This window comes from Phasianus colchicus, chromosome 34 (genome assembly GCF_987193195.1).
Source record: "Phasianus colchicus chromosome 34, bPhaCol1.hap1.1, whole genome shotgun sequence".
NCBI lineage: Eukaryota > Metazoa > Chordata > Aves > Galliformes > Phasianidae > Phasianus > Phasianus colchicus.
The window spans coordinates 2,324,974-2,349,969 of record NC_143469.1 but is presented as its reverse complement, the minus strand read 5'-3'; the positions used below and the strand labels follow the sequence as shown (position 1 = coordinate 2,349,969).

At 66.5% G+C, this 24,996-nt stretch overlaps 1 protein-coding gene across 1 annotated transcript in view; it reads left to right on the top strand.

Annotated features, from left to right (window-relative positions):
• The window catches only part of XAB2 (XPA binding protein 2), a 53,584-nt gene that overhangs the window by 11,824 nt on the left and 16,764 nt on the right, over window positions 1-24,996 (top strand). Inside the window, exons 4-12 of the mRNA XM_090128923.1 lie at window positions 4,035-4,232; window positions 7,635-7,769; window positions 8,649-8,813; window positions 10,723-10,867; window positions 15,132-15,283; window positions 17,265-17,384; window positions 19,317-19,448; window positions 20,759-20,890; window positions 22,340-22,453. Of these exons, the coding sequence (XP_089985049.1) occupies window positions 4,035-4,232; window positions 7,635-7,769; window positions 8,649-8,813; window positions 10,723-10,867; window positions 15,132-15,283; window positions 17,265-17,384; window positions 19,317-19,448; window positions 20,759-20,890; window positions 22,340-22,453 (1,293 nt within the window). The remainder of the gene's footprint in view (window positions 1-4,034; window positions 4,233-7,634; window positions 7,770-8,648; window positions 8,814-10,722; window positions 10,868-15,131; window positions 15,284-17,264; window positions 17,385-19,316; window positions 19,449-20,758; window positions 20,891-22,339; window positions 22,454-24,996) is intronic.

The window sequence follows — 24,996 nt, the reverse complement described above, 5'->3', positions numbered from 1 at the left end:
CCCCCAGCCCCACAACCTCCCCCAGCCCCACAACCTCCCCCTGCCCCACAACCTCCCCCAGCCCCATAACCTCCCTCAGCCCCATAACTTCACCCAGCCCCATAACCACCCCGAGCCCCACAACCTCCCCGAGCCCCACAACCTCCCCCAGCCCCACAACCTCCCCCTGCCCCACAACCAACCCCAGCCCCATAACTTCACCCAGCCCCATAACCACCCCCAGCCCCATAACTTCATCCAGCCCCACAACCTCCCCCAGCCCCATAACCACCCCGAGCCCCACAACCTCCCCCAGCCCCATAACTTCACCCAGCCCCATAACCACCCCCAGCCCCATAACTTCATCCAGCCTCACAACCTCCCCCTGCCCCACAACCTCCCCCAGCCCCATAACTTCACCCAGCCCCATAACTTCACCCAGCCCCACAACCTCCCCCTGCCCCACAACCACCCCCAGCCCCACAACCTCCCCCTGCCCCACAACCACCCCCAGCCCCACAACCTCCCCCAGCCCCACAACCTCCCCCTGCCCCACAACCACCCCCAGCCCCATAACCTCCCTCAGCCCCATAACTTCACCCAGCCCCATAACCACCCCCAGCCCCACAACCTCCCCCAGCCCCACAACCTCCCCCTGCCCCACAACCAACCCCAGCCCCATAACCTCCCTCAGCCCCATAACTTCACCCAGCCCCACAACCACCCCCAGCCCCACAACCTCCCCCTGCCCCACAACCTCCCCCTGCCCCACAACCACCCCCAGCCCCACAACCTCCCCCAGCCCCACAACCTCCCCCTGCCCCACAACCTCCCCCAGCCCCACAACCTCCCCCTGCCCCACAACCTCCCCCAGCCCCACAACCACCCCCTGCCCCACAACCAGCCCTGCCCCACAACCTCCCCCTGCCCCACAACCTCCCCCAGCCCCACAACCACCCCCAGCCCCATAACCACCCCCAGCCCCATAACCACCCCCTGCCCCATAACTTCATCCCGCCTCACAACCTCCCCCAGCCCCATAACTTCACCCAGCCCCATAACTTCACCCAGCCCCACAACCTCCCCCTGCCCCACAACCACCCCCTGCCCCATAACCACCCCCAGCCCCACAACCACCCCCAGCCCCACAACCTCCCCCTGCCCCACAACCACCCCCAGCCCCATAACCTCCCTCAGCCCCATAACTTCACCCAGCCCCACAACCTCCCCCTGCCCCACAACCACCCCCAGCCCCACAACCTCCCCCTGCCCCACAACCACCCCCAGCCCCACAACCTCCCCCTGCCCCACAACCACCCCCAGCCCCATAACCTCCCTCAGCCCCATAACTTCACCCAGCCCCACAACCTCCCCCTGCCCCACAACCACCCCCAGCCCCACAACCTCCCCCTGCCCCACAACCTCCCCCAGCCCCATAACTTCACCCAGCCCCACAACCTCCCCCAGCCCCACAACCTCCCCCTGCCCCACAACCTCCCCCAGCCCCACAACCTCCCCCTGCCCCACAACCACCCCCAGCCCCACAACCTCCCCCAGCCCCACAACCTCCCCCTGCCCCACAACCACCCCCAGCCCCATAACCTCCCTCAGCCCCATAACTTCACCCAGCCCCACAACCACCCCGAGCCCCACAACCTCCCCGAGCCCCACAACCTCCCCCAGCCCCACAACCTCCCCCTGCCCCACAACCAACCCCAGCCCCATAACTTCACCCAGCCCCATAACCACCCCCAGCCCCATAACTTCATCCAGCCCCACAACCTCCCCCAGCCCCATAACCACCCCGAGCCCCACAACCTCCCCCAGCCCCATAACTTCACCCAGCCCCATAACCACCCCCAGCCCCATAACTTCATCCAGCCTCACAACCTCCCCCTGCCCCACAACCTCCCCCAGCCCCATAACTTCACCCAGCCCCATAACTTCACCCAGCCCCACAACCTCCCCCTGCCCCACAACCACCCCCAGCCCCACAACCTCCCCCTGCCCCACAACCACCCCCAGCCCCACAACCTCCCCCTGCCCCACAACCACCCCCAGCCCCACAACCTCCCCCAGCCCCACAACCTCCCCCTGCCCCACAACCACCCCCAGCCCCATAACCTCCCTCAGCCCCATAACTTCACCCAGCCCCATAACCACCCCCAGCCCCACAACCTCCCCCAGCCCCACAACCTCCCCCTGCCCCACAACCAACCCCAGCCCCATAACCTCCCTCAGCCCCATAACTTCACCCAGCCCCACAACCACCCCCAGCCCCACAACCTCCCCCTGCCCCACAACCTCCCCCTGCCCCACAACCACCCCCTGCCCCACAACCTCCCCCTGCCCCACAACCTCCCCCTGCCCCACAACCACCCCCTGCCCCATAACTTCACCCAGCCCCATAACTTCACCCAGCCCCACAACCTCCCCCTGCCCCACAACCACCCCCAGCCCCACAACCTCCCCCAGCCCCACAACCTCCCCCTGCCCCACAACCACCCCCAGCCCCATAACCTCCCTCAGCCCCATAACTTCACCCAGCCCCACAACCACCCCCAGCCCCACAACCTCCCCCAGCCCCACAACCTCCCCCTGCCCCACAACCAACCCCAGCCCCATAACCTCCCTCAGCCCCATAACTTCACCCAGCCCCATAACCACCCCCAGCCCCATAACTTCATCCAGCCCCACAACCTCCCCCAGCCCCACAACCTCCCCCAGCCCCATAACCACCCCGAGCCCCACAACCTCCCCCAGCCCCATAACTTCACCCAGCCCCATAACCACCCCCAGCCCCACAACCTCCCCCAGCCCCACAACCTCCCCCAGCCCCACAACCTCCCCCTGCCCCACAACCTCCCCCTGCCCCACAACCACCCCCAGCCCCACAACCTCCCCCAGCCCCATAACTTCACTCATCTGGCTGGATTCCTGCGAGTTCCTGGTGGCCCCATAAGCCCCCCCAGCCCCATAGCCCCCCCCAGCCCCCCATAACCCCCCCATAACCCCTCTCACCCCCCCGCCCCCCAGATGCTGCCGATCTGGCTGGATTCCTGCGAGTTCCTGGTGGCCCCATAACCCCCCATAGCTCCCCATAACCCCCCCCAGCCCCATAGCCCCCCATAACCCCCCCATCTCCATCTCATACCCACCCCCCCCAGCCCCCCATAACCCCCCCCTCACCCCCCCGCCCCCCAGATGCCGCGGATCTGGCTGGATTCCTGCGAGTTCCTGGTGGCCCCATAACCCCCCCCAGCCCCATAGCCCCCCCACAGCCCCCATAACCCCCCCATAACCCCCCATAGCTCCCCATAACCCCCCCTCACCCCCTGCCCCCCAGATGCTGCGGATCTGGCTGGATTCCTGCAAGCTCCTGGTGGCCCCATAGCCCCCCCCAGCCCCATAGCCCCCTCCCAGCTCCCCATAACCCCCCCTCACCCCCCCCATAACCCCCCCGCCCCCCAGATGCCGCGGATCTGGCTGGATTCCTGCGAGTTCCTGGTGGTCCCATAACCCCCCCATCTCCATCTCCATCCCAAACCCCCTCCCAGCCCCATACCCCCCCACCCCCCCCCCAGCCCCATAGCCCCCCATAACCCCCCCATAACCCCCCATAACCCCCCATAACCCCCCCCCCAGCCCCCAGATGCCGCAGATGTGGCTGGATTCCTGCGAGTTCCTGGTGGTCCCATAACCCCCCATAACCCCCCATAGCCCCCCACACCCCCCCTAACCCCCCGTCACCCCCCGCTCCCCAGATGCCGCGGATCTGGCTGGATTACTGCGAGTTCCTGGTGGCCCCATAACCCCCCCATCCCCATCTCCATCCCATACCCAGCCCCACACCCCCCATAACCCCCCCATCTCCATCTCATACCCACCCCCCCCAGCCCCACAGCCCCCCCTAACCCCCCCTCAACCCCCGCCCCCCAGATGCCGCGGATCTGGCTGGATTCCTGCAAGCTCCTGGTGGCCCCATAGCCCCCCCCAGCCCCATCTCCATCCCATACCCAGCCCCATAACCCCCCCTAACCCTCCCCGCCCCCCAGATGCCGCGGATCTGGCTGGATTACTGCGAGTTCCTGGTGTCGCAGGGCCGCATCACCCGCACGCGCCGCACCTTCGACCGCGCGCTGCGGGCGCTGCCCATCACGCAGCACCACCGCCTGTGGCCGCTCTACCTGCGCTTCGTGCGCCAGCACCCCCTGCCCGAGACCGCCGTCAGGGTCTACCGCCGATACCTCAAGGTGGGGGCGCCGGGGGGGCAGTTGGGGGGCGGTTGGGGGCATTTAGGGGCAGTTGGGGGTGGTTGGGGGTACTGGGGGGGCATTTAGAGGCAGTTGGGTGCCAGTTGGGGGCATTTAGGGGCAGTTGGGGGGCGGTTGGGGGTACTGGGGGGGCATTTAGAGGCAGTTGGGGGCCAGTTGGGGGCATTTAGGGGCAGTTGGGGGCACTGGGGGGCAGTTGGGGGCACTGGGCCGTCAGGGTCTACCGCCGCTACCTCAAGGTGGGGGCGCTGGGGGGGGGTGGCTGGGGGGCGGTTGGGGGCATTTAGGGGCAGTTGGGGGCACTGGGGGGTGGTTGGGGGCACTTAGGAGCAGTTGGGGGCACTTAGGGGCAGCTCTGGGGGGCAGTTGGGGGCACTGGAGGGCAGTTGGGGGCACTGGGGGGAGGTTGGGGGCACTTAGGGGCAGTTGGGGGTGGTTGGGGGCACTGGGGGGGCATTTAGAGGCAGTTGGGTGCCAGTTGGGGGCATTTAGGGGCAGTTGGGGGGCAGTTGGGGGCACTTAGGAGCAGTTGGGGGCACTTAGGGGCAGCTCTGGGGGGCGGTTGGGGGCAGTTGGGGGCATTGGGGGCGGTTTTGGGGGCAGTTGGGGGCATTTAGGGGCAGTTGGGGGCACTGGTGACCTGTTGGGGGCAGTTGGAGGAGCAGTTGGGGCATTTAGGGGCAGTTGGGGGCATTTAGGGGCAGTTGGGGGCACTGGGGGGCAGTTGGGGGCACTGGGCCCCCTGCCCGAGACCGCCGTCAGGGTCTACCACCGCTACCTCAAGGTGGGGGCGCTGGGGGGGGCGGCTGGGGGGCGGTTGGGGGCATTTAGAGGCAGTTAGGGGGCAGTTGGGGGCACTTAGGGGCAGCTCTGGGAGGCAGTTGGGGGCACTGGGGGGAGGTTGGGGGCACTTAGGAGCAGTTGGGGGTGGTTGGGGGCACTGGGGGGGCATTTAGGGGCAGTTGGGGGCACTGGGTGGCAGTTAGGGGGCAGTTGGGGGCACTTAGGGGCAATTGGGGGCACTGGGCCCCCCTGCCCGAGACCGCCGTCAGGGTCTACCGCCGCTACCTCAAGGTGGGGGCGCTGGGGGGGGCAGCTGGGGGGCGGTTGGGGGCATTTAGGGGCAGTTGGGGGGCAGTTGGAGGCACTGGGGGGCAGTTAGGGGGCAGTTGGGGGCACTTAGGGGCAGCTCTGGGGGGCAGTTGGGGGCACTGAGGGGCGGTTGGGGGGAGGTTGGGGGGGTGGTTGGGGGCACTTAGGGGCAGTTGGGGGTGGTTGGGGGCACTGGGGGGGCATTTAGAGGCAGTTGGGGGGCGGTTGGGGGCGGTTTGGGGGAGTTGGGAGCATTTAGGGGCAGCTCTGGGGGGGCAGTTGGGGGCATTTAGGGGCAGTTGGGGGGCAGTTGGGGGCACTGGGGGGCGGTTGGGGGGAGGTTGGGGGCACTTATGGGCAGTTGGGGGCATTTAGGATTGTTGGGGGCATTGGGGGCGGCTTGGGGGCAGTTGGGGGCATTTAGGTGTGGTTGGGGGCACTGGGGGGCAGTTGGGGGCACCGGGGGGCTGTTGGGGGCATTTAGGGGCGGTTGTGGGGTGGTTGGGGGCACTTAGGGGCCGTTGGGGGGCAGTTGGGGGCACTTAGGGGCAGTTGGGGGCACTTAGGGGCAGTTGGGGGGCGGTTGGGGGCACTTGGGGGCAGTTGGGGGCACTTAGGGGCAGTTGGGGGGCGGTTGGGGGCACTGGGGGGCAGTTGGGGGGCGGTTGGGGGCAGTTAGCAGTAGTTAGGGGTACTGGGGGGGATTGGTGAATGGGGGGGTGACGTGGGGGGGGTTGGTGAGTGGGGGGGGGCAGGGTTGGTGACATGGGGGGGGTGACATCGGAGAGCGACAAGGCAGGACATGGAGCCGGGGGGTGGCAGGGGGGTGACATGGGGGGGGGGGGGTATCGATGATGGGGGGGTGTGACGTGGGGGGGGGGAATTGGTGAATGGGGGGGGGTGACGTGGGGGGGGGGTGACATGGGGGGGGGGTGACATGGTGGGGGGGCAGGATTGGTGACAGGTGACGGGGGGGGGGGGGATGACATCGGAGAGCGACGCTTAAGGCAGGACAGGGAGCCAGGGGGTGGCAGGGGGGCGACGCGGGGGGGGGGGGGGAAGGTTGGTGAATGGGGGTGGGGGGGGGGATGTGACGTGGGGGGGGGAATTGGTGAATGGGGGGGGTGACATGGGGTGGTTGGTGAGTGGGGGGGTGACATTGGAGAGTGACAAGGCAGGAGAGGGAGCCGGGGGGTGGCAGGGGGGGTATTGATGATGGGGGGGGGGAAGGTTGGTGAGGGGGGGGTGATGGGGGGGGCTGGTGAGTGGGGGGGGGGTGACGTGGGGGGGTAGGGGGGATGTGAGATGGGGTGGGGGGGGTTGATGAGTGGGGGGGGGTGACATGGGGTAGGTGACATCAGAGAGCGACAGGGGATGCTGGGGGGTGGCAGGGAGATGACACGGGGGGGGGGTATCGATGATGGGGGGGGGGATTGGTGAATGGGGGGGTGATGTGGGGGGGTTGATGAGTGGGGGGTGACATGGTGGGGTGTGACATGGGGGGGGCAGGGTTGGTGACACGGGGGGGGGGGGGGGGGTGACATCGGAGAGCGACGCTTAAGGCAGGACATGGAGCCCGGGGGTGGCAGGGAGGTGACATGGGGGGGGGGGTGTTGATGATGGGGGGGGGGGGAAGGTTGGTGAGTGGGGGGGTGACGGGGGGGGGGAATTGGTGAATGGGGGGGGTGACATGGGGGGGTGGGTGAGTGGGGGGGGACAGGGTTGGTGACAGGGGGGGGTGACATCGGAGAGCAGCAAGGCAGGACAGGGAGCCGGGGGGTGGCAGGGAGGTGACACGGGGTGAGGGGGGGGGAAGGTTGGTGAATGGGGGGGTGGGGGGGGGATGTGACGTGGGGGGGGGAATTGGTGAATGGGGGGGTGACATGGGGGGGTTGGTGAGTGGGGGGGGGTAGGGTTGGTGACAGGGGGGGTGACATCAGAGAGTGATGCTTAAAGCAGGACAGGGAGCCGGGGGGTGGCAGGGAGGTGACATGGGGGGGGGGGTATTGATGATGGGGGGGTGTGGCGTGGGGGGGGGGGGGGAATTGGTGAATGGGGGGGGTGATGTGGGGGGGGGGGGGGGGTGACATGGGGGGGTTGTGACATGGGGGGGGGGCAGGATTGGTGACGGGGGGTGGGGACGACATCGGAGAGCGACGCTTAAGGCAGGACAGGGAGCCGGGGGGTGGCAGGGGGGCGACGCGGGGTGGGTGGGGGAAGGTTGGTGAATGGGGGGGAGTGTGGGGGGGGGGCTGACCCGGCGGTGCCCCCCCCCGTGCCCCCCCCCAGCTGTGCCCCGAGGGCGCGGAGCAGTACGTGCAGTACCTGCGCTCCGTGGGCCGGCTGGACGAGGCGGCCGTCAGGATGGCGGCGCTGGTCAACGACGAGCGGTTCGTGTCTGCGGAGGGCAAGTCCAAGTACCAGGTGGGGGGGGGGGGGTTTTGGGGAGAGGGGGGGGGGGTCGTGGGGGGGGCTGAGGGGGGTCTTGGGGTCGTTGGGGGGGGAGTTGGGGGGTCCTCAGGAGGATGGGGGGGGTTTTGGGGGGGCTGGGGTCATTGGGGAGGAGTTGGGGGGTCCCCGGGAGGCTGGGGGGGGTCTTGGGGTCATTTGGGGGGAGCTGGGGGGTCCTTGGGGGGGATTGGGGGCATCTTGGGGGGGCTGGGGGGGTCCTGGGGGGGGTTGGGTCATTGGGGGGGGGGGGGGGCTGGGGGGGTCATGGGGGGGTTGGGTCATTGGGGGGGGAGCTTTTTCCCCACCTTCTTTCCCCACTCTCACTCTGCCCCCCCCTGTGCCCCCCCCGTGCCACCTCTGTGTCCTCCCCCCGTTTTGTGCCCCCCTTTTGTGCTCCCCCCGTGCCCCCCCCACTGTCCCCCCCTTACCCCCCCCTCACTGCCCCCCTTTGTGCCCCCCCCCTCCGTCCACCCCGCCTTGTCCTCTCCTCTGTTCCCCCCCCTCTGTCCCCCCCCCACTCTGTGCCCCACTTTTTCCCCACCTTTTTCCCCCACTCTCACTCTGCCCCCCCCGTGCCCCCCCCGACCCGACCGTGTCCCCCCCCTCTGTCCCCCCCCACTGACCTCCCCTTGGCCCCCTGTGTCCTCTCCTCTGTCCCCCCCCTCTGTCCCCCTCCATTGTCTCCCTCTGTCCCCCCCCTCTGTCCCCCCCCGTGCCCTCCCCACTGACCCCCCCGTACCCTCTGTCCCCCCCCATTCTGCCCCCCCCACTGACCCCCCGTGCCCTCTGTCCCCCCCCCACTCTGTGCCCCACTTTCCCCCACCTTTTTCCCCCCCCCATGCCCCCCCCCAGCTGTGGCAGGAGCTGTGCGAGCTGCTGTCGCAGCACCCGGCCGCCATCCGCTCCCTGGACGCCGAGTCCATCATCCGGGGGGGCCTGCGGCGCTTCACCGACCAGCTGGGCCGCCTGTGGGGCGCCATGGCCGAGTTCTACATCCGCAGCGGGCACTTCGACAAGGTGGGGGGGCACATGGGGGGGCACTTCCACAAGGTGGGGGGGGGGGCACTTCGAGGGGGGGGGCACTTCGAGGGGGGGGGCACTTCGAGAAGGGGGGGGGCACTTCGAGGGGGGGGCACTTCGAGAAGGGGGGGGGGCACTATGGGAGGGGCACTTCGAGAGGGGGGGGGCACTGAGGGGGGGGGCACTTCGACAAGGTGGGGGGGGGCACTTCGAGAGGGGGGGGCACTGTGAGGGGGGGGCACTTCGAGAAGGTGGGGGGGGCACTGTGAGAATGGGGGGGGCACTTCGAGGGGGGGGGCACTTCGAGAAGGGGGGGGGCACTTCGAGAAGGGGGGGCACTTCGAGGGGGGGGCACTTCGAGAAGGGGGGGGGGCACTTCGAGAAGGGGGGGGGCACTATGGGGGGCACTTCGACAAGGTGGGGGGGGCACTATGGGAGGGGCACTTCGAGGGGGGGGCACTTCGAGAAGGGGGGGGGCACTTCGAGAAGGGGGGGGGCACTATGGGGGGCACTTCGACAAGGTGGGGGGGGCACTATGGGAGGGGCACTTCGAGGGGGGGGGCATCTGGGGGGGGCACTTCGAGAAGGTGGGGGGGCACTTCGAGAGGGGGGGGGCACTGTGAGGGGGGGGCACTTCGACAAGGTGGGGGGGGCACTTCGAGAAGGGGGGGGCACTGTGAGGGGGGGGCACTTCGAGAAGGGGGGGGGGCACTGTGAGGGGGGGGGCACTTCGAGAAGGTGGGGGGCACTATGGGGGGGCACTTCGAGAAGGGGGGGGGCACTGTGAGGGGGGGGCACTTCGAGAAGGTGGGGGGCACTTCGAGAAGGTGTGGGGGGGGCACTATGGGGGGGCACTTCGAGAAGGGGGGGCACATGGGGGGGGAACTATGGGCGGGGGGGCACTTCGAGAAGAGGGGGGGGCACTTCGAGAAGGTGGAGGGGGGGCACTGTGAGGGGGGGCACTTCGAGAAGGGGGGGGGGGACCTAGGGGAGGGGGGCACTGTGGGGGGGAACATATGGGGGGGGGAAACTACTAGGGGGGGGGCACCTGGGGTGAAATATAGGGGGGGCACTATGGGGGGGGCGTATGGGGTGGAATATGGGGGGGGGGGGGCACCTGGGGTGGTACTATGGGGGGGGACACTGTGGGGGGGGGCATATGGCGGGGGTAGTATGGGGGGAGGCACTATGGGGAGGGGTATCTGGGGTGCCATATGGGGGGGGGCACTATGGGGGGGGGAGACCATGGGGGGGCACCTGGGGGGGTAGTGTGGGGGGGGGGGGGGCACATGGAGGGGGTAGTGTGTGGGGGGCACCTGGGATGGCACTATGGGGGGGGGTACTATGGGGGGGGCATCTGGGGTGAAATATGGGGGGGGCACTATGGGGGAGGGCACTATTTGGGGGGCATATGGGGGGGCACTATGGGGGGGGGGGCACCTCCGGGGGTAGCATGTGGGGGGGGCACTTTGGGGGGGGGGCACTTTGGGGGGGGGGCACTTTGGGGGGGGGCATTGGTATGGCATGGGCGGGCGGGGGGGTGGGGAAGGGGACTCATGGTTCAGGGGGGGGCGGGGAGGGGGGCTCTATTGGCATGGGGGGGGGGGGGGCGAGGAGGGGGCTTCTATTGGTATGGGGGGGGCGGGGAAGGGGGCTCTATTATCATGGGGGGGGCGAGGGGGGGCCTCTATTGGTACGGGGGGGGGGGGGGGCGAGGGGGGGGCCTCTATTGCCATGGGGGGGGGCGGGGGGGGGGCATTGTTCTCCCCATCCCTTCTCTGCCTCCCATCCTCTCACCGTCCCTTTGTCCCCCCCCCTTTATCACCCCCCCCCTTTGTCACACCCCCCCCCCGGTGCCCCCCCCCCTTCGCCCCCCCCCCCCCGCGCCGTGCCGCCCCGCCCCCAGGCGCGCGATGTGTACGAGGAGGCGGTGCAGACGGTGATGACGGTGCGCGACTTCAGCCACGTGTTCGACAGCTACGCGCAGTTCGAGGAGAGCCTCATCGCCGCGCGCATGGACGCGGCCGCGCAGCTGGGCCGCAGCCACGACGGTCAGCAGCGCCCGAAATGGGGGCGGGGGGCTGAGGGTCAGGGGGGCTGAGGGGGGGGCCGACCCGCTTTGGGGTCCCAGTGCCTCGTTTAAGGCTCCCCCTGCCCCACTTTGGGGGCCCCATACACCAGTTTGGGGTCCCAGTGCCCCACTTTGGGGTCCCCATACACCAGTTTGGGGTCCCAGTACCCATCTTTGGGGTCCCAGTGCCCCACATTGGGGTCCCAATGCCCCGTTTAAGGCTCCCCCTGCCCCACTTTGGGGTCCCCATACCCCACTTTGGGGTCCCAGTGCCCATCTTTGGGCTCCCCCTGCCCCACTTTGGGGTCGCAGTGCCCCGTTTACGGCTCCCTCTGCCCCATTTTGGGGTCCCCATACACCAGTTTGGGGTCCCAGTGCCCATCTTTGGGGTCCCTGCCCCACTTCGGGGTCCCCCTGCCCCATTTTGGGGTCCCCGTACCCCACTTTGGGGTCCCCTGCCCCACTTTGGGGTCCCAGTGCCCCGGTTAGGGCTCCCCCTGCCCCATTTTGGGGTCCCCATACCCCACTTTGGGGTCCCAGTGCCCCGTTTAGGGCTCCCCCAGCCCCATTTTGCGGTCCCCATACACCAGTTTGGGGTCCCAGTGCCCATCTTTGGGATCCCCCTGCCCCACTTTGGGGTCCCAATGCCCCATTTAGGGCTCCCCCTTCCCCACTTTGGGGTCCCCATACACCAGTTTGGGGTCCCAGTGCCCATCTTTGGGATCCCCATACCCCACTTTGGGGTCCCCCTGCTGCACTTTGGGGTCCCCATACCCCAGTTTGGGGTCCCCATACCCCACTTTGGGGTCCCAGTGCCCATCTTTGGGGTCCCAATGCCCCATTTAGGGCTCCCACTGCCCCACTTTGGGGTCCCCGTACCCCAGTTTGGAGTCCCAGTGCCCATCTTTGGGGTCCCAGTGCCCCACTTTGGGGTCGCAGTGCCCCGTTTAGGGCTCCCCCTGCCCCACTTTGGGGTCCCCCTGCCCCAGTTTGGGGTCCCAGTGCCCATCTTTGGGGTCCCCCTGCTGCACTTTGGGGTCCCCGTACCCCACTTTGGGGTCCCAGTGCCCATCTTCGGGGTCCCAATGCCCCAGTTTGAGGTCCCTGCCCCACTTCGGGGTCCCAATGCCCTACTTTGGGGTCCCCCTGCTGCACTTCGGGGTCCCCCTGCCCCGTTTAGGGCTCCCCCTGCCCCATTTTGGGGTCCCCATACCCCACTTTGGGGTCCCAGTGCCCCATTTAGGGCTCCTCCTGCCCCACTTTGGGGTCCCAGTGCCCATCTTTGGGATCCCCCTGCTACACTTTGGGGTCCCAGTGCCCCATTTAGGGCTCCCCCTGCTACACTTTGGGGTCCCTATGCCCCACTTTGGGGTCCCAGTGCCCATCTTTGGGATCCTATTGCCCCACTTTGGGGTCCCCCTGCCCCACTTTGGGGTCCCAGTGGCCCATTTAGGGCTCCCCCTGCCCCACTTTGGGGTCCCTATGCCCTGTTTAGGGCTCCCCCTGCCCCATTTTGCGGTCCCCATACACCAGTTTGGGGTCCCAGTGCCCATCTTTGGGGTCCCCCTGCCCCACTTTGGGGTCCCCATACACCAGTTTGGGGTCCCAGTGCCCACCTTTGGGGTCCCAATGCCCCATTTTTAGGTCCCTGCCCCACTTCGGGGTCCCCCTGCCCCATTTCGGAGTCCCAATGCCCCACTTTGGGGTCCCCCTGCTGCACTTTGGGGTCCCCGTACCCCACTTTGAGGTCCCCATACCCCATCTTTGGGGTCCCAGTGCCCATCTTTGGGGTCCCAATGCCCCAGTTTGAGGTCCCTGCCCCACTTTGGGGTCCCCCTGCCCCGGTTAGGGCTCCCACTGCCCCACTTTGGGGTCCCCATACACCAGTTTGGGGTCCCAGTGCCCACCTTTGGGGTCCCAATGCCCCATTTTTAGGTCCCTGCCCCACTTCGGGGTCCCCCTGCCCCATTTCGGAGTCCCAATGCCCCACTTTGGGGTCCCCCTGCTGCACTTTGGGGTCCCCGTACCCCACTTTGAGGTCCCCATACCCCATCTTTGGGGTCCCAGTGCCCATCTTTGGGGTCCCAATGCCCCAGTTTGAGGTCCCTGCCCCACTTTGGGGTCCCCCTGCCCCGGTTAGGGCTCCCACTGCCCCACTTTGGGGTCCCCATACCCCACTTTAGGGTCCCAGTGCCCCACTTTGGGGTCCCCCTGCCCAACCTTGGGGTCCCAATGCCCCATTTAGGGCTCCCACTGCCCCACTTTGGGGTCCCCGTACCCCAGTTTGGAGTCCCAGTGCCCATCTTTGGGGTCCCAGTGCCCCACTTTGGGGTCACAGTGCCCCGTTTAGGGCTCCCCCTGCCCCACTTTGGGGTCCCTCTGCCCCAGTTTGGGGTCCCAGTGCCCATCTTTGGGGTCCCCCTGCTGCACTTTGGGGTCCCCGTACCCCACTTTGGGGTCCCCATACCCCACTTTGGGGTCCCAGTGCCCATCTTCGGGGTCCCAATGCCCCAGTTTGAGGTCCCTGCCCCACTTCGGGGTCCCCGTACCCCACTTTGGGGTCCCCCTGCTGCACTTCGGGGTCCCCCTGCCCCATTTTGGGGTCCCCATACACCAGTTTGGGGTCCCAGTGCCCATCTTTGGGATCCCATTGCCCCACTTTGGGGTCCCCCTGCTGCATTTTGCGGTCCCAGTGCCCCGTTTAGGGCTCCCCCTGCCCCACTTTGGGGTCCCAATGCCCCATTTAGGGCTCCCCCTGCCCCACTTTGGGGTCCCAATGCCCCATTTAGGGCTCCCACTGCCCCAGTTTGGGGTCCCCGTACCCCAGTTTGGGGTCCCAGTGCCCCTCTTTGGGATCCCAGTGCCCCTCTTTGGGGTCCCCCTGTCACACTTTGGGGTCCCAATGCCCCGGTTAGGGCTCCCAATGCCCCACTTTGGGGTCCCCATACCCCAGTTTGGGGTCCCAGTGCCCATCTTTGGGGTCCCAGTGCCCATCTTTGGGATCCCAGTGCCCCACTTTGGGGTCCCCCTGCCCCACTTTGGGGTCCCAGTGCCCCATTTAGGGCTCCCCCGGCTACACTTTGGGGTCCCTATGCCCCATTTAGGGCCCCACCTGCCCCACTTTGAGGTCCCCATACCCCACTTTGGGGTCCCAGTGCCCATCTTTGGGATCCTATTGCCCCACTTTGGGGTCCCCCTGCCCCACTTTGGGGTCCCAGTGCCCCATTTAGGGCTCCACCTGCCCCACTTTGGGGTCCCAGTGCCCTTTTTAGGGCTCCCCTGCCCCACTTTGGGGTCCCCGTACCCCAGTTTGGGGTCCCAGTGCCCCAGTTTGGGGTCCCTGCCCCACTTCGGGGTCCCAATGCCCCGGTTACGGCTCCCCCTGCCCCACTTTGGGGTCCCAGTCTTACCATGTGGGTCCCATCTCCTTCCATGGGGGTCCCAAATATTATTCTGGCCCCCCTGCCCCCCATTTCCACGCTTCTGCCCCCTCATCCTTTGCTTCTGCCCCCCATTTCCACGCTTCTGCCCCCCCATCCTTGTCTTCTGCCCCCCATTTCCATGCTTCTGCCCCCCATCCTTGGCTTCTGCCCCCATTTCCGTGCTTCTGACCCCCCATTTTTGGCTTCTGCCCCCCATTTCCATGCTTCTGACCCCCCATCCTTTGCTTCTGCCCCCATTTCCATGCTTCTGCCCCCCCATTTTTGGCTTCTGCCCCCATTTCCATGCTTCTGCCCCCCCATCCTTGGCTTCTGCCCCCATTTCCATGCTTCTGCCCCCCCTTCCTTGGCTTCTGCCCCCATTTCTGTGCTTCTGCCCCCCCATCCTTCGCTTCTGCCCCCCTTTCCGTGGTTCTGCCCCCCCATCCTTCGCTTCTGCCCCCCTTTCCGTGGTTCTGCCCCCCCATCCTTCGCTTCTGCCCCCCTTTCCGTGGTTCTGCCCCCCCATCCTTCGCTTCTGCCCCCCTTTCCGTGGTTCTGCCCCCCCATCCTTCGCTTCTGCCCCCCTTTCCGTGGTTCTGCCCCCCCATCCTTCGCTTCTGCCCCCCTTTCCGTGGTTCTGCCCCCCCATCCTTCGCTTCTGCCCCCCTTTCCGTGGTTCTGCCCCCCCATCCTTCGCTTCTGCCCCCCTTTCCGTGGTTCTGCCCCCCCATCCTTCGCTTCTGCCCCCCTTTCCGTGGTTCTGCCCCCCCATCCTTCGCTTCTGCCCCCCTTTCCGTGGTTCTGACCCCCTCTGCCCCCCAGACGAGGTGGATCTGGAGCTGCGCCTGGCTCGCTTCGAGCAGCTGATGGAGCGGCGGCCGCTGCTGCTGAACAGCGTCCTGCTGCGCCAGAACCCCCACAACGTGCACGAGTGGCACAAGAGGGTGCAGCTCTACCAGGGCAAGCCCGAGCAGGTGGGGCGGGGGGGGCGTTGGGGACATTGCGGTGATGGGGACGTTGGGGACGTTGGGGTGGAGGGGATGTTGGGGACAATGGGGATGTTGGGATGGAGGGGATGTTGGGGACGTTGGGGACATTGGGGTGATGGGGACGTTGGGGACATTGGGGTGATGGGGACGTTGGGGACATTGGGGTGGAGGGGACGTTGGGGACGTTGGGGACATTGGGGACATTGGGGACGTTGGGATGGAGGGGATGTTGGGGACGTTGGGGACACTGGGGATGTTGGGATGGAGGGGACGTTGGGGACGTTGGGGACGTTGGGGACATTGGGGTGATGGGGACGTTGGGGACGTTGGGGACGTTGGGGTGATGGGGACGTTGGGGACATGGGGGTGATGAGGACATTGGGGACGTTGGGGACGTTGGGGTGGAGGGGATGTTGGGGACGTTGGGGACATTGGGGTGATGGGGACATTGGGGACGTTGGGGACGTTGGGGTGATGGGGACGTTGGGGACATGGGGGTGATGGGGACGTTGGGGACGTTGGGGTGGAGGGGATGTTGGGGACGTTGGGGACATTGGGGTGATGGGGACGTTGGGGACATTGGGGACGTTGGGGTGGAGGGGATGTTGGGGACATTGGGGACATTGGGGTGATGGGGACGTTGGGGACGTTAGGATGGAGGGGATGTTGGGGACGTTGGGGACATTGGGGACATTGGGGATGTTGAGGTAAAGGGGATTTTGGGGACATTGGGGTGGAGGGGACCCGTGTCCTCCCCTGTCCCCATGTCCCCCTGTGTCCCCCAATGCCCCCCGTGTGCCCCCATGCCCCCCCATGCCCCCCCATGTCCCCCAATGTCCCCAATGTCCCCAATGCCCCCAATGCCCCCCCATCCCCCTTTGTCCCCCATCCCCCCAATGTCCCCAATGCCCCCCAACGCCCCCCATTCCCCCAATGTCCCCATTCCCCCCAACCCCCTTTGTCCCCCCATCCCCCCAATGCCCCCAACGCCCCCAATGCCCCCCATCCCCCCAACGCCCCCCATCCCCCAACGCCCCCCATCCCTCCAATGTCCCCCATTCCCTCAATGTCCCCCAATGCCCCCCATCCCCCAACGCCCCCATCCCCCCCAACCCCCTTTGTCCCCCCAATGCCCCCCATCCCCCCAATGTCCCCCAATGCCCCCCATTCCCTCAATGCCCCCATCCCCCCCAACCCCCTTTGTCCCCCCATGCCCCCAATGTCCCCAACGCCCCCCATCCCCCCAATGCCCCCCAATGCCCCCAACATCCCCAACGCCCCCAATGCCCCCTGTGCTCCCCATCCCCCCAACACCCCCCATCCCCCCAATGCCCCCCAATGCCCCCAACGTCCCCAACGCCCCCAATGCCCCCAACGTCCCCAACGCCCCCAATGCCCCCAATGCCCCCCATCCCCCCAATGCCCCCCAATGCCCCCAACGCCCCCAATGCCCCCAATGCCCCCCATCCCCCCAACGTCCCCAATGCCCCCAACGTCCCCAACGCCCCCAATGCCCCCCATCCCCCCAATGCCCCCCAATGCCCCCAACGTCCCCAACGCCCCCAATGCCCCCCATCCCCCCAATGCCCCCCAATGCCCCCAACGTCCCCAACGCCCCCAATGCCCCCCATCCCCCCAATGCCCCCCAATGCCCCCAACGTCCCCAACGCCCCCAATGCCCCCCATCCCCCCAATGCCCCCCAATGCCCCCAACGCCCCCAACGCCCCCCATGCCCCCCATCCCCCCAATGCCCCCCAATGCCCCCCAATGCCCCCAACGCCCCCAATGCCCCCAACGTCCCCAACGTCCCCAATGCCCCCAATGCCCCCAACGTCCCCAACGTCCCCAACGTCCCCAACGCCCCCAATGCCCCCAATGCCCCCCATGCCCCCAATGCCCCCCATGCCCCCAATGCCCCCCATGCCCCCAATGCCCCCCACGCCCCCAACGCCCCCCGCCCCGCAGATCATCCACACGTACACGGAGGCGGTGCGCACCGTGGATCCCTTCAAGGCCACCGGGCGGCCGCACAGCCTGTGGGTGGCCTTCGCCCGCTTCTACGAGGACAACGGGCAGCTGGACGACGTAGGGGGGGGCAAGGGGGGGGGGATGTGGGGAGGAATGGGGGGGGGCAGCTGGACGATGTGGGGGGGGGCAATGGGGGGGGGCAAGTGGGGAGGGAATGGGGGGGGCAGCTGGATGATGTGGGGGGGCAAGTGGGGGGGGAATTGGGGGGCAGCTGGATGATGGGGGGGGCAAGTGGGGGGGGAATGGGGGGGGGGGCAGCTGGATGATGTGGGGGGGGGCAAGTGGGGGGGGAATGGGGGGGGCAGCTGGATGATGGGGGGGGCAAGTGGGGGGGGAATGGGGGGGGGGCAGCTGGATGATGTGGGGGGGGGCAAGTGGGGGGGGAATGGGGGGGGCAGCTGGATGATGTGGGGGGGGGGCAAGTGGGGGGGGAATGGGGGGGGCAGCTGGATGATGTGGGGGGGGGCAAGTGGGGGGGGAATTGGGGGGCAGCTGGATGATGTGGGGGGGGGCAATGGGGGGGGGCAAGTGGGGGGGAATGGGGGGGGCAGCTGGATGATGTGGGGGGGGGGCAAGTGGGGGGGGAATGGGGGGGGCAGCTGGATGATGGGGGGGGCAAGTGGGGGGGGAATGGGGGGGGGGGCAGCTGGATGATGTGGGGGGGGGCAAGTGGGGGGGGAATGGGGGGGGCAGCTGGATGATGTGGGGGGGGGGCAAGTGGGGGGGGAATTGGGGGGCAGCTGGATGATGTGGGGGGGGGCAATGGGGGGGGGCAAGTGGGGGGGAATGGGGGGGGCAGCTGGATGATGTGGGGGGGGCAGCTGGGGGGGCAGCTGGGGGGGCAGCTGGATGATGTGGGGGGGGCAAATATGTGGGGGGGGGAATGGGGGGGGCAGCTGGACGATATGGGGGGGGAAATGGGGGGGGAATGTGGGGGGGGGAAATGGGGGGGGCAGCTGGACGATGTAGGGGGGGCTAATGGGGGGGGCAAGTGGGGGGGGCAGCTGGGGGGGCAGCTGGACGATGTGTGGGGGGGCAAATATGGGGGGGAATGGGGGGGGCAGCTGGACGATATGGGGGGGGCAAATATGGGGGGGGGAATGTGGGGGGGCAGCTGGACGATGCAGGGGGGGTGGCTAATGTGGGGGGGGGCAAGTGGGGGGGGAATGGGGGGGGGAATGTGGGGGGGGGCAAATATTGGGGGAAGGGAATGGGGGGCAGCTGGACGATGTGGGGGGGGGGCAAATATGGGGGGGGCAAGTGGCGGGGGGAATGTGGGGGGTGCAGCTGGACGATGTGGGGGGGCGGGAATGGGGGGGGCAGCTGGATGATGTGGGGGGGGCAAATATGGGGGGGGAATGTAGGGCAAGTATGGGGGGGGGAATGGGGGGGCAGCTGGACGATGGGGGGGGGGGGGCAAATATGGGGGGGGGGGGGCTAATATGGGAAGGGCAAGTGGGGGATTTGGGAGTATAGGGCCCCTATGGGGCGGTGCTCTTATGGGGTTCCTTATAGGGTGGTGGGTTGTTATGGAGTCCCTTATGGGGTGGTAGTGCTCTTATGGGGTTCCTTATGGGGTGGTGGTCTTATGGGATCCCTTATGGGGTGGTGATGCTCTTCTGGGGTCCCTTGTGGGGTGGTAGTGCTCTTATGGGATCCCTTATGGGGTGGTAGTGCTCTTATGGGGTCCCTTACAGAGTGGTGCGTTTATGGGGTCACTTACGGGACAGTGAGTTGTTATGGGGTCCCTTACGGGACAGTGGGTTGTTATGGGGTCCCTTGTGGGGTGGTAGTGCTCTTATGGGGTCCCTTGTGGGGTGGTGGGTTGTTATGGGATCCCTTATGGGGTGGTGCTCTTCTGGGGTCCCTTATGGGGTGGTGCGTTTATGGGGTCGCTTACGGGACAGTGGGTTGTTATGGGGTCCCTTGTGGGGCGGTGGGTTGTTTTGGGGTCTGTGTTGGGGTCGCTTATGGGGTCTCCCCCCCCAGGCCCGCTCCCTGCTCCTGAAGGCCACCCGCGTTCGGTTCCGGCGCGTGGAGGAGCTGGCGGCCATTTGGTGCGAGAGGGGGGAGCTGGAACTGAGGCACAACCAGGGGGGGGCCGCGCTGAGAGTGCTGAGGGTGAGGGGGGGGCAATGGTGGGGGGGGGTGTCATGGGGGGGGGCAGCAATGGGGGGGTGTCATGGGGGGGGGCAATGATTGGGGGGTAATGATGGGGGGGGTAATGATTGAGGGGGGGCTATTGGGGGGGTAACGATTGGGGGGGGTATCGGGGGGGGCAATGATTGGGGGGGTAATGATGGGGGGGTAATGATTATGGGGGGGCTATTGGGGGGGTAACGATTGGGGGGGGTAACGATTGGGGGGGGCTGTTGGGGGGGGCAATGATGGGGGGGTAATGATTGGGGGGCTGTCATGGGGGGGGCAATGATTGGGGGGGTATTGGGGGGGTAATGATGGGGGGTAACGGTTGGGGGGGCTATTGGGGGGGCAATGATGGGGGGGCTACAGGGGGGAGGCTATGATGGGGGTAGTGGGGGGAGATAATGATTGAGGGGGGGCTATTGGGGGGGATAATGATGGGGTAATGATTGGGGGGGTGTCATGGGGGGGGCAATGATTGGGGGGGGCTTTTGGGGGGGCAGCGATGGGGGGGTAACGATTGGGGGGCTGTCGTGGGAGGGCAGTGATGGGGGGGGTTATCACGTGTGTGGGGGTGCACAGCACCTGTGTCTTCCATCACGTGACCCCACCTGATCACGTGACCCCCATCACGTGAACCCCAACCCCAAATGCCCCCCATTCGCTCCCATCAAGTGACCCCCATCAAATGACCTCTATCATGTGACCCCCCCCCCCAAAATCATGTGACCCCCCCAGGGAGGCCAGAGCACCTGTGCCCCTCATCACGTGACCCCAACCCCCATCACAGCCCCTCCAAATGCCCCCCCACATTCACCCCCATCACGTGACCTCCCTCCCTATCACGTGACCACCCCCCCAGGAGGCCGCAGCTCCTGTGCCCCCCATCACGTGACACCCAATCATGTGACCCCAAACCCGCATCACAGCCCCCCAAATACCCCCCCCAAGTCACCCCACATTCTCCCCCATCACGTGACCCCTCCATCACGTGACCGCCCCTTCAGGAGGCCGCAGCTCCTATGCCCCTCATCACGTGACCCAACCCCCCATCACAGCCTCCCAAATCCCCCGCCACGTCCCCTCCCCAGACATTCGCCCCCATCACGTGACCCCTCCATCACGTGACCGCCCCCCCAGGAGGCCGCAGCTCCTATGCCCCTCATCACGTGACCCAAACCCCCATCACAGCCTCCCAAATACCCCGCCACGTCCCCTCCCCCCCCACACACATTCGCCCCCATCACGTGACCCCTCCATCACGTGACCGCCCCCCCCACCCCCCCCAGGAGGCCACAGCGCTGCCCGCCCGCCGCGCGGAGTATTTCGACACAACGGAACCGGTCCAGAATCGCCTCTATAAATCGCTGCGGGTGTGGGCCATGCTGGCGGACCTGGAGGAGAGCGTGGGGACGTTCCAGGTTTGGAGGGGGGGGGAATAAATTGGGGGGGGGGGGGGGCGATATTGGGGACCTGGAGGAGCCTGGGGGGGGCATTAATTGGGGGGGACAATAATATGGGGGGGACCTGGAGGAGAGCGTGGGGGGGGGGGGAATAAATTGGGGGGGAGGGCAATAGTGGGAGGGGACCTGGAGGAGAGTGTGGGAATATTCCAGGTAGGGGGGGTGGGGAATAAATTGGGGGGGGGCGATATTGGGGACCTGGAGGAGCCTGGGGGGGGCATTAATTGGGGGGGACAATAATATGGGGGGGACCTGGAGGAGAGCGTGGGGATGTTGGGGGGGGGAATAAATTGGGGGGGGGGGGGCAATAGTAGGGAGGGGAGTTTCTGGAGGAGACTGGGGGGGCAATTAAGGGGGGGGGAAATAATGGGGGGGAGGGGGGTGGAGGAGAGTTTGGGGACATTCCAGGTGGGGGGGGGGGGGGTCAGTTAATGGGGAGGGGCACTAAAGTAGGGGGGGTAGTAAATGGGGGGGGGTCACACCTGGAGAGCGTGAGGACCTTCCAGGTTGGGGGGGGGACCCCAAAGTGGGGGGGGCCACAAGGTGGTGTCTCTGAGAGCTGCGTTCCCTGCTGCTCTTAATGACTCCGTTGTCCCTCTGTTCCCCCCCCCATTGTCCCTCTGTTCCCCCCCCATTGTCCCTCTGTCCCCCCACCCCCTCTGTCCCCACCCTCCCTGTCCCCCTTTGTCCCCCCCATCCTCATTGCCCCCCCGTTGTCCCCCCATTGTCCCCCCCATCGCCCCCCTATTGCCCCCCCATCCCCATTGCCCCCCCATTCTCCCCCCATCCCCTTTGTCCCCCCATCGTCCCCCCATTGTCCCCCATTGCCCCCTCGTCCCCATTGTCTCCCATTGTCCCCCACTGTCACCCCCCATCCCCATTGTCCCCCCCACTGTCACCCCCCATCCCCATTGTCCCCCCCACTGTCACCCCCCATCCCCATTGCTCCCCCTGTCCCCATTGTCCCTCCATTCTCATTGGCCCCCCCCCATCCCCTTTGTCTCCCATTGTCCCCCCCCGTCCCCATTGTCTCCCATTGTCCCCCCCACTGTCACCCCCATCCCCATTGTCCCCCCCACTGTCACCCCCCATCCCCATTGCCCCCCCTTGTCCCCCCCCTTGTCCCCCCCCCTTGTCCCCCCCCCTTGTCCCCCCCCCTTGTCCCCCCCCCTTGTCCCCCCATTGCCCCCCCCATCCCCCTTGCCCCCCCTTGCCCCCCCCTTGCCCCCCATTGTCCCCCCCATCCCCGTTGCCCCCCCTATTGTCCCCCCTTGTCCCCCCCTTGTCCCCCATTGTCCCCCATTGTCCCCCCCATCCCCCTTGCCCCCCCCCTTGTCCCCCATTGTCCCCCCCCATCCCCGTTGCCCCCCCATTATCCCCCCCTTGTCCCCCCTTGTCCCCCCCCAGTCGACAAAGGCGGTCTATGAGCGCATCCTGGATCTGCGCATCGCCACCCCACAGATCGTCATCAACTACGGGATGTTCCTGGAGGAGAGGGGGTACTTCGAGGAGAGCTTCAAGGTGGGGGCAGGGGGGGGCACTGGGGTCAATGGGGGTATTGGGGTCAATGGGGTATTGGGGACATTGGGGTGAATGGGGGCATTGGGGTCAGTGGGGTCAACAGGGATATTGGGGTCATTGAGGTCAATGAGGGCGTTGGAATCAGTGGGGTCACTGGGGGGATTGGGAGCATTGGGGTTGATGAGGGCATTGGGGTCAATGGGGCCATTGGGGTCAGAGGGGGCATTGGGGACACTGAGGTCAGTGAGGCCATTGGGGTCAATGGGGCCATTGGGGACACTGGGGTCATTAGGGGCATTGGGGGCATTGGGGTCAAGGAGGGCATTGGGATCAATGGGGATGTTGGGGTCGGTGAGGTCAGTGGGGCCATTGGGGTCAGTGGGGGCATTGGGGGTAATGGGGTCAGTAGAGGCATTTGGGTCATTGGGGTCAACGGGGTCATTGGGGTCAATGGGGGCAATGGGGTCACTGGGGGGATTGGGGGCATTGGGGTCAGTGGGGTCAACAGGGATATTGGGGTCATTGAGGTCAATGAGGGCGTTGGAATCAGTGGGGTCACTGGGGGGATTGGGAGCATTGGGGTTGATGAGGGCATTGGGGTCAATGGGGCATTGGGGTCATTGGGGTTAATAGGGGTATTGGGGTCAATGAGGTCAACAGGGATATTGGGGTCATTGGGGTCAATGTGGTCATTGGGGTCAATGGGGGCATTGGGGTCAATGGGGTTAATAGGGGTATCGGGGACATTGGGGTCAATGGGGGCATTGGGGACACTGAGGTCAGTGAGGCCATTGGGGTCAATGGGGCCATTGGGGACACTGGGGTCAATAGGGGCATTGGGATCAATGGGGATGTTGGGGTCGGTGAGGTCATTGGGGCCATTGGGGTCAGTGGGGGCATTGGGGTCAGTGGGGGCATTGGGGGTAATGGGGTCAATAGGGGCATTTGGGTCATTGGGGTCAACGGGGGCAATGGGGTCACTGGGGGGATTGGGGGCATTGGGGTCAATGAGGGCATTGGGGTCAATGGAGTCAATGGGGGCATGGGGGACATTGGGGTCAATGAGAGCATTGGGGTCACTGGGGGGATTGGGAGCATTGGGGTCAATGGGGCTATTGGGGTCAGGGGGGGCATTGGGGTCATTGGGGTCAATGAGGGCATTGGGGGCACTGGGGTCAATGGGGGCACTGGGGTCAGTGGGGCATTGGGGAAATTGGGGTTAATGGGGGCATTGGAGTCAATGGGGTCAACAGGGATATTGGGGTCAGTGGGGTCAGTGACGTCAGTGGGGTCACTGGGGGGATTGGGAGCATTGGGGTCAATGAGGGCATTGGGGTCAATGAGGGCATTGGGGTCAATGAGGGCATTGGGGGCATTGGGGTCAGTGGGGTCAACGAGGGCATTGGAATCAATGGGGGTATTGGGGTCAATGGGGTCAATGGGGCATTGGGGTCAACGGGGGTATTGGGGTCATTGGGGGGATTGGGGGCATTGGGGACATTGGGATCAATGGGGGTATTGAGGTCATTGGGGTCAACGGGGGCATTGGGGTCAACGGGGGCATTGGGGTCAACAGGGGCATTGGGGTCACTGGGGGGATTGGGGTCAATGGGGGCATTGGGGTCAATGAGGGCATTGGGGTCAGTGGGGAGATTGGGGGCATTGGGGACATTATGGGTCATTGGGGTCACTGGGGGGATTTTGGGTAATGGGGTCAGTGGGGACACGAGGGTCACACAGAGTGATCCAGTAGGGACCCAGCGGTGCCACAAAGTGCCCCAGTGGTGCCACAGCGGTGCCACAAAGTGACCCAGTGGTGCCACAGAGTGCCCCAATAGTGACCCAATGGTGCCCCAGTGGTGCCACAAAGTGACCCAGTAGTGGCCCAGTGGTGCCACAAAGTGATCCAATGGTGCCCCAACGGTGCCCCAGTGGTGCCACAAAGCGACCCAGTGGTGCCACAAAGTCACCCAATGGTGGGTGCCCCAGTGGTGCCACAAAGTCACCCAATGGTGGGTGCCCCAGTGGTGCCACAAAGTCACCCAATGGTGGGTGCCCCAGTGGTGCCACAAAGTGCCCCAGTGGTGCCACAAAGTGACCCAATGGTGCCCCAATGGTGCCCCAGTGGTGCCACAAAGTGACCCAAAGGTGCCCCAGTGGTGCCACAAAGTGACCCAATGGTGCCCCAATGATGCCACAAAGTGACCCAAAGGTGCCCCAGTGCTGCCACAAAGTGACCCAATAGTGCCCCAAAGGTGCCCCAGTGCTGCCACAAAGTGACCCAATAGTGACCCAATGGTGCCCCAGTGCTGCCACAAAGTGACCCAATGGTGCCCCAGTGGTGCCACAAAGTGACCCAGTAGTGGCCCAGGGGTGCCACAAAGTGACCCAATGGTGCCCCAACGGTGCCCCAGTGGTGCCACAAAGCGACCCAGTAGTGCCCCAGTGGTGCCCCAGTGGTGCCACAAAGTCACCCAATGGTGGGTGCCCCAGTGGTGCCACAAAGTGACCCAGTGGTGCCACAAAGTGACCCAATGGTGCCC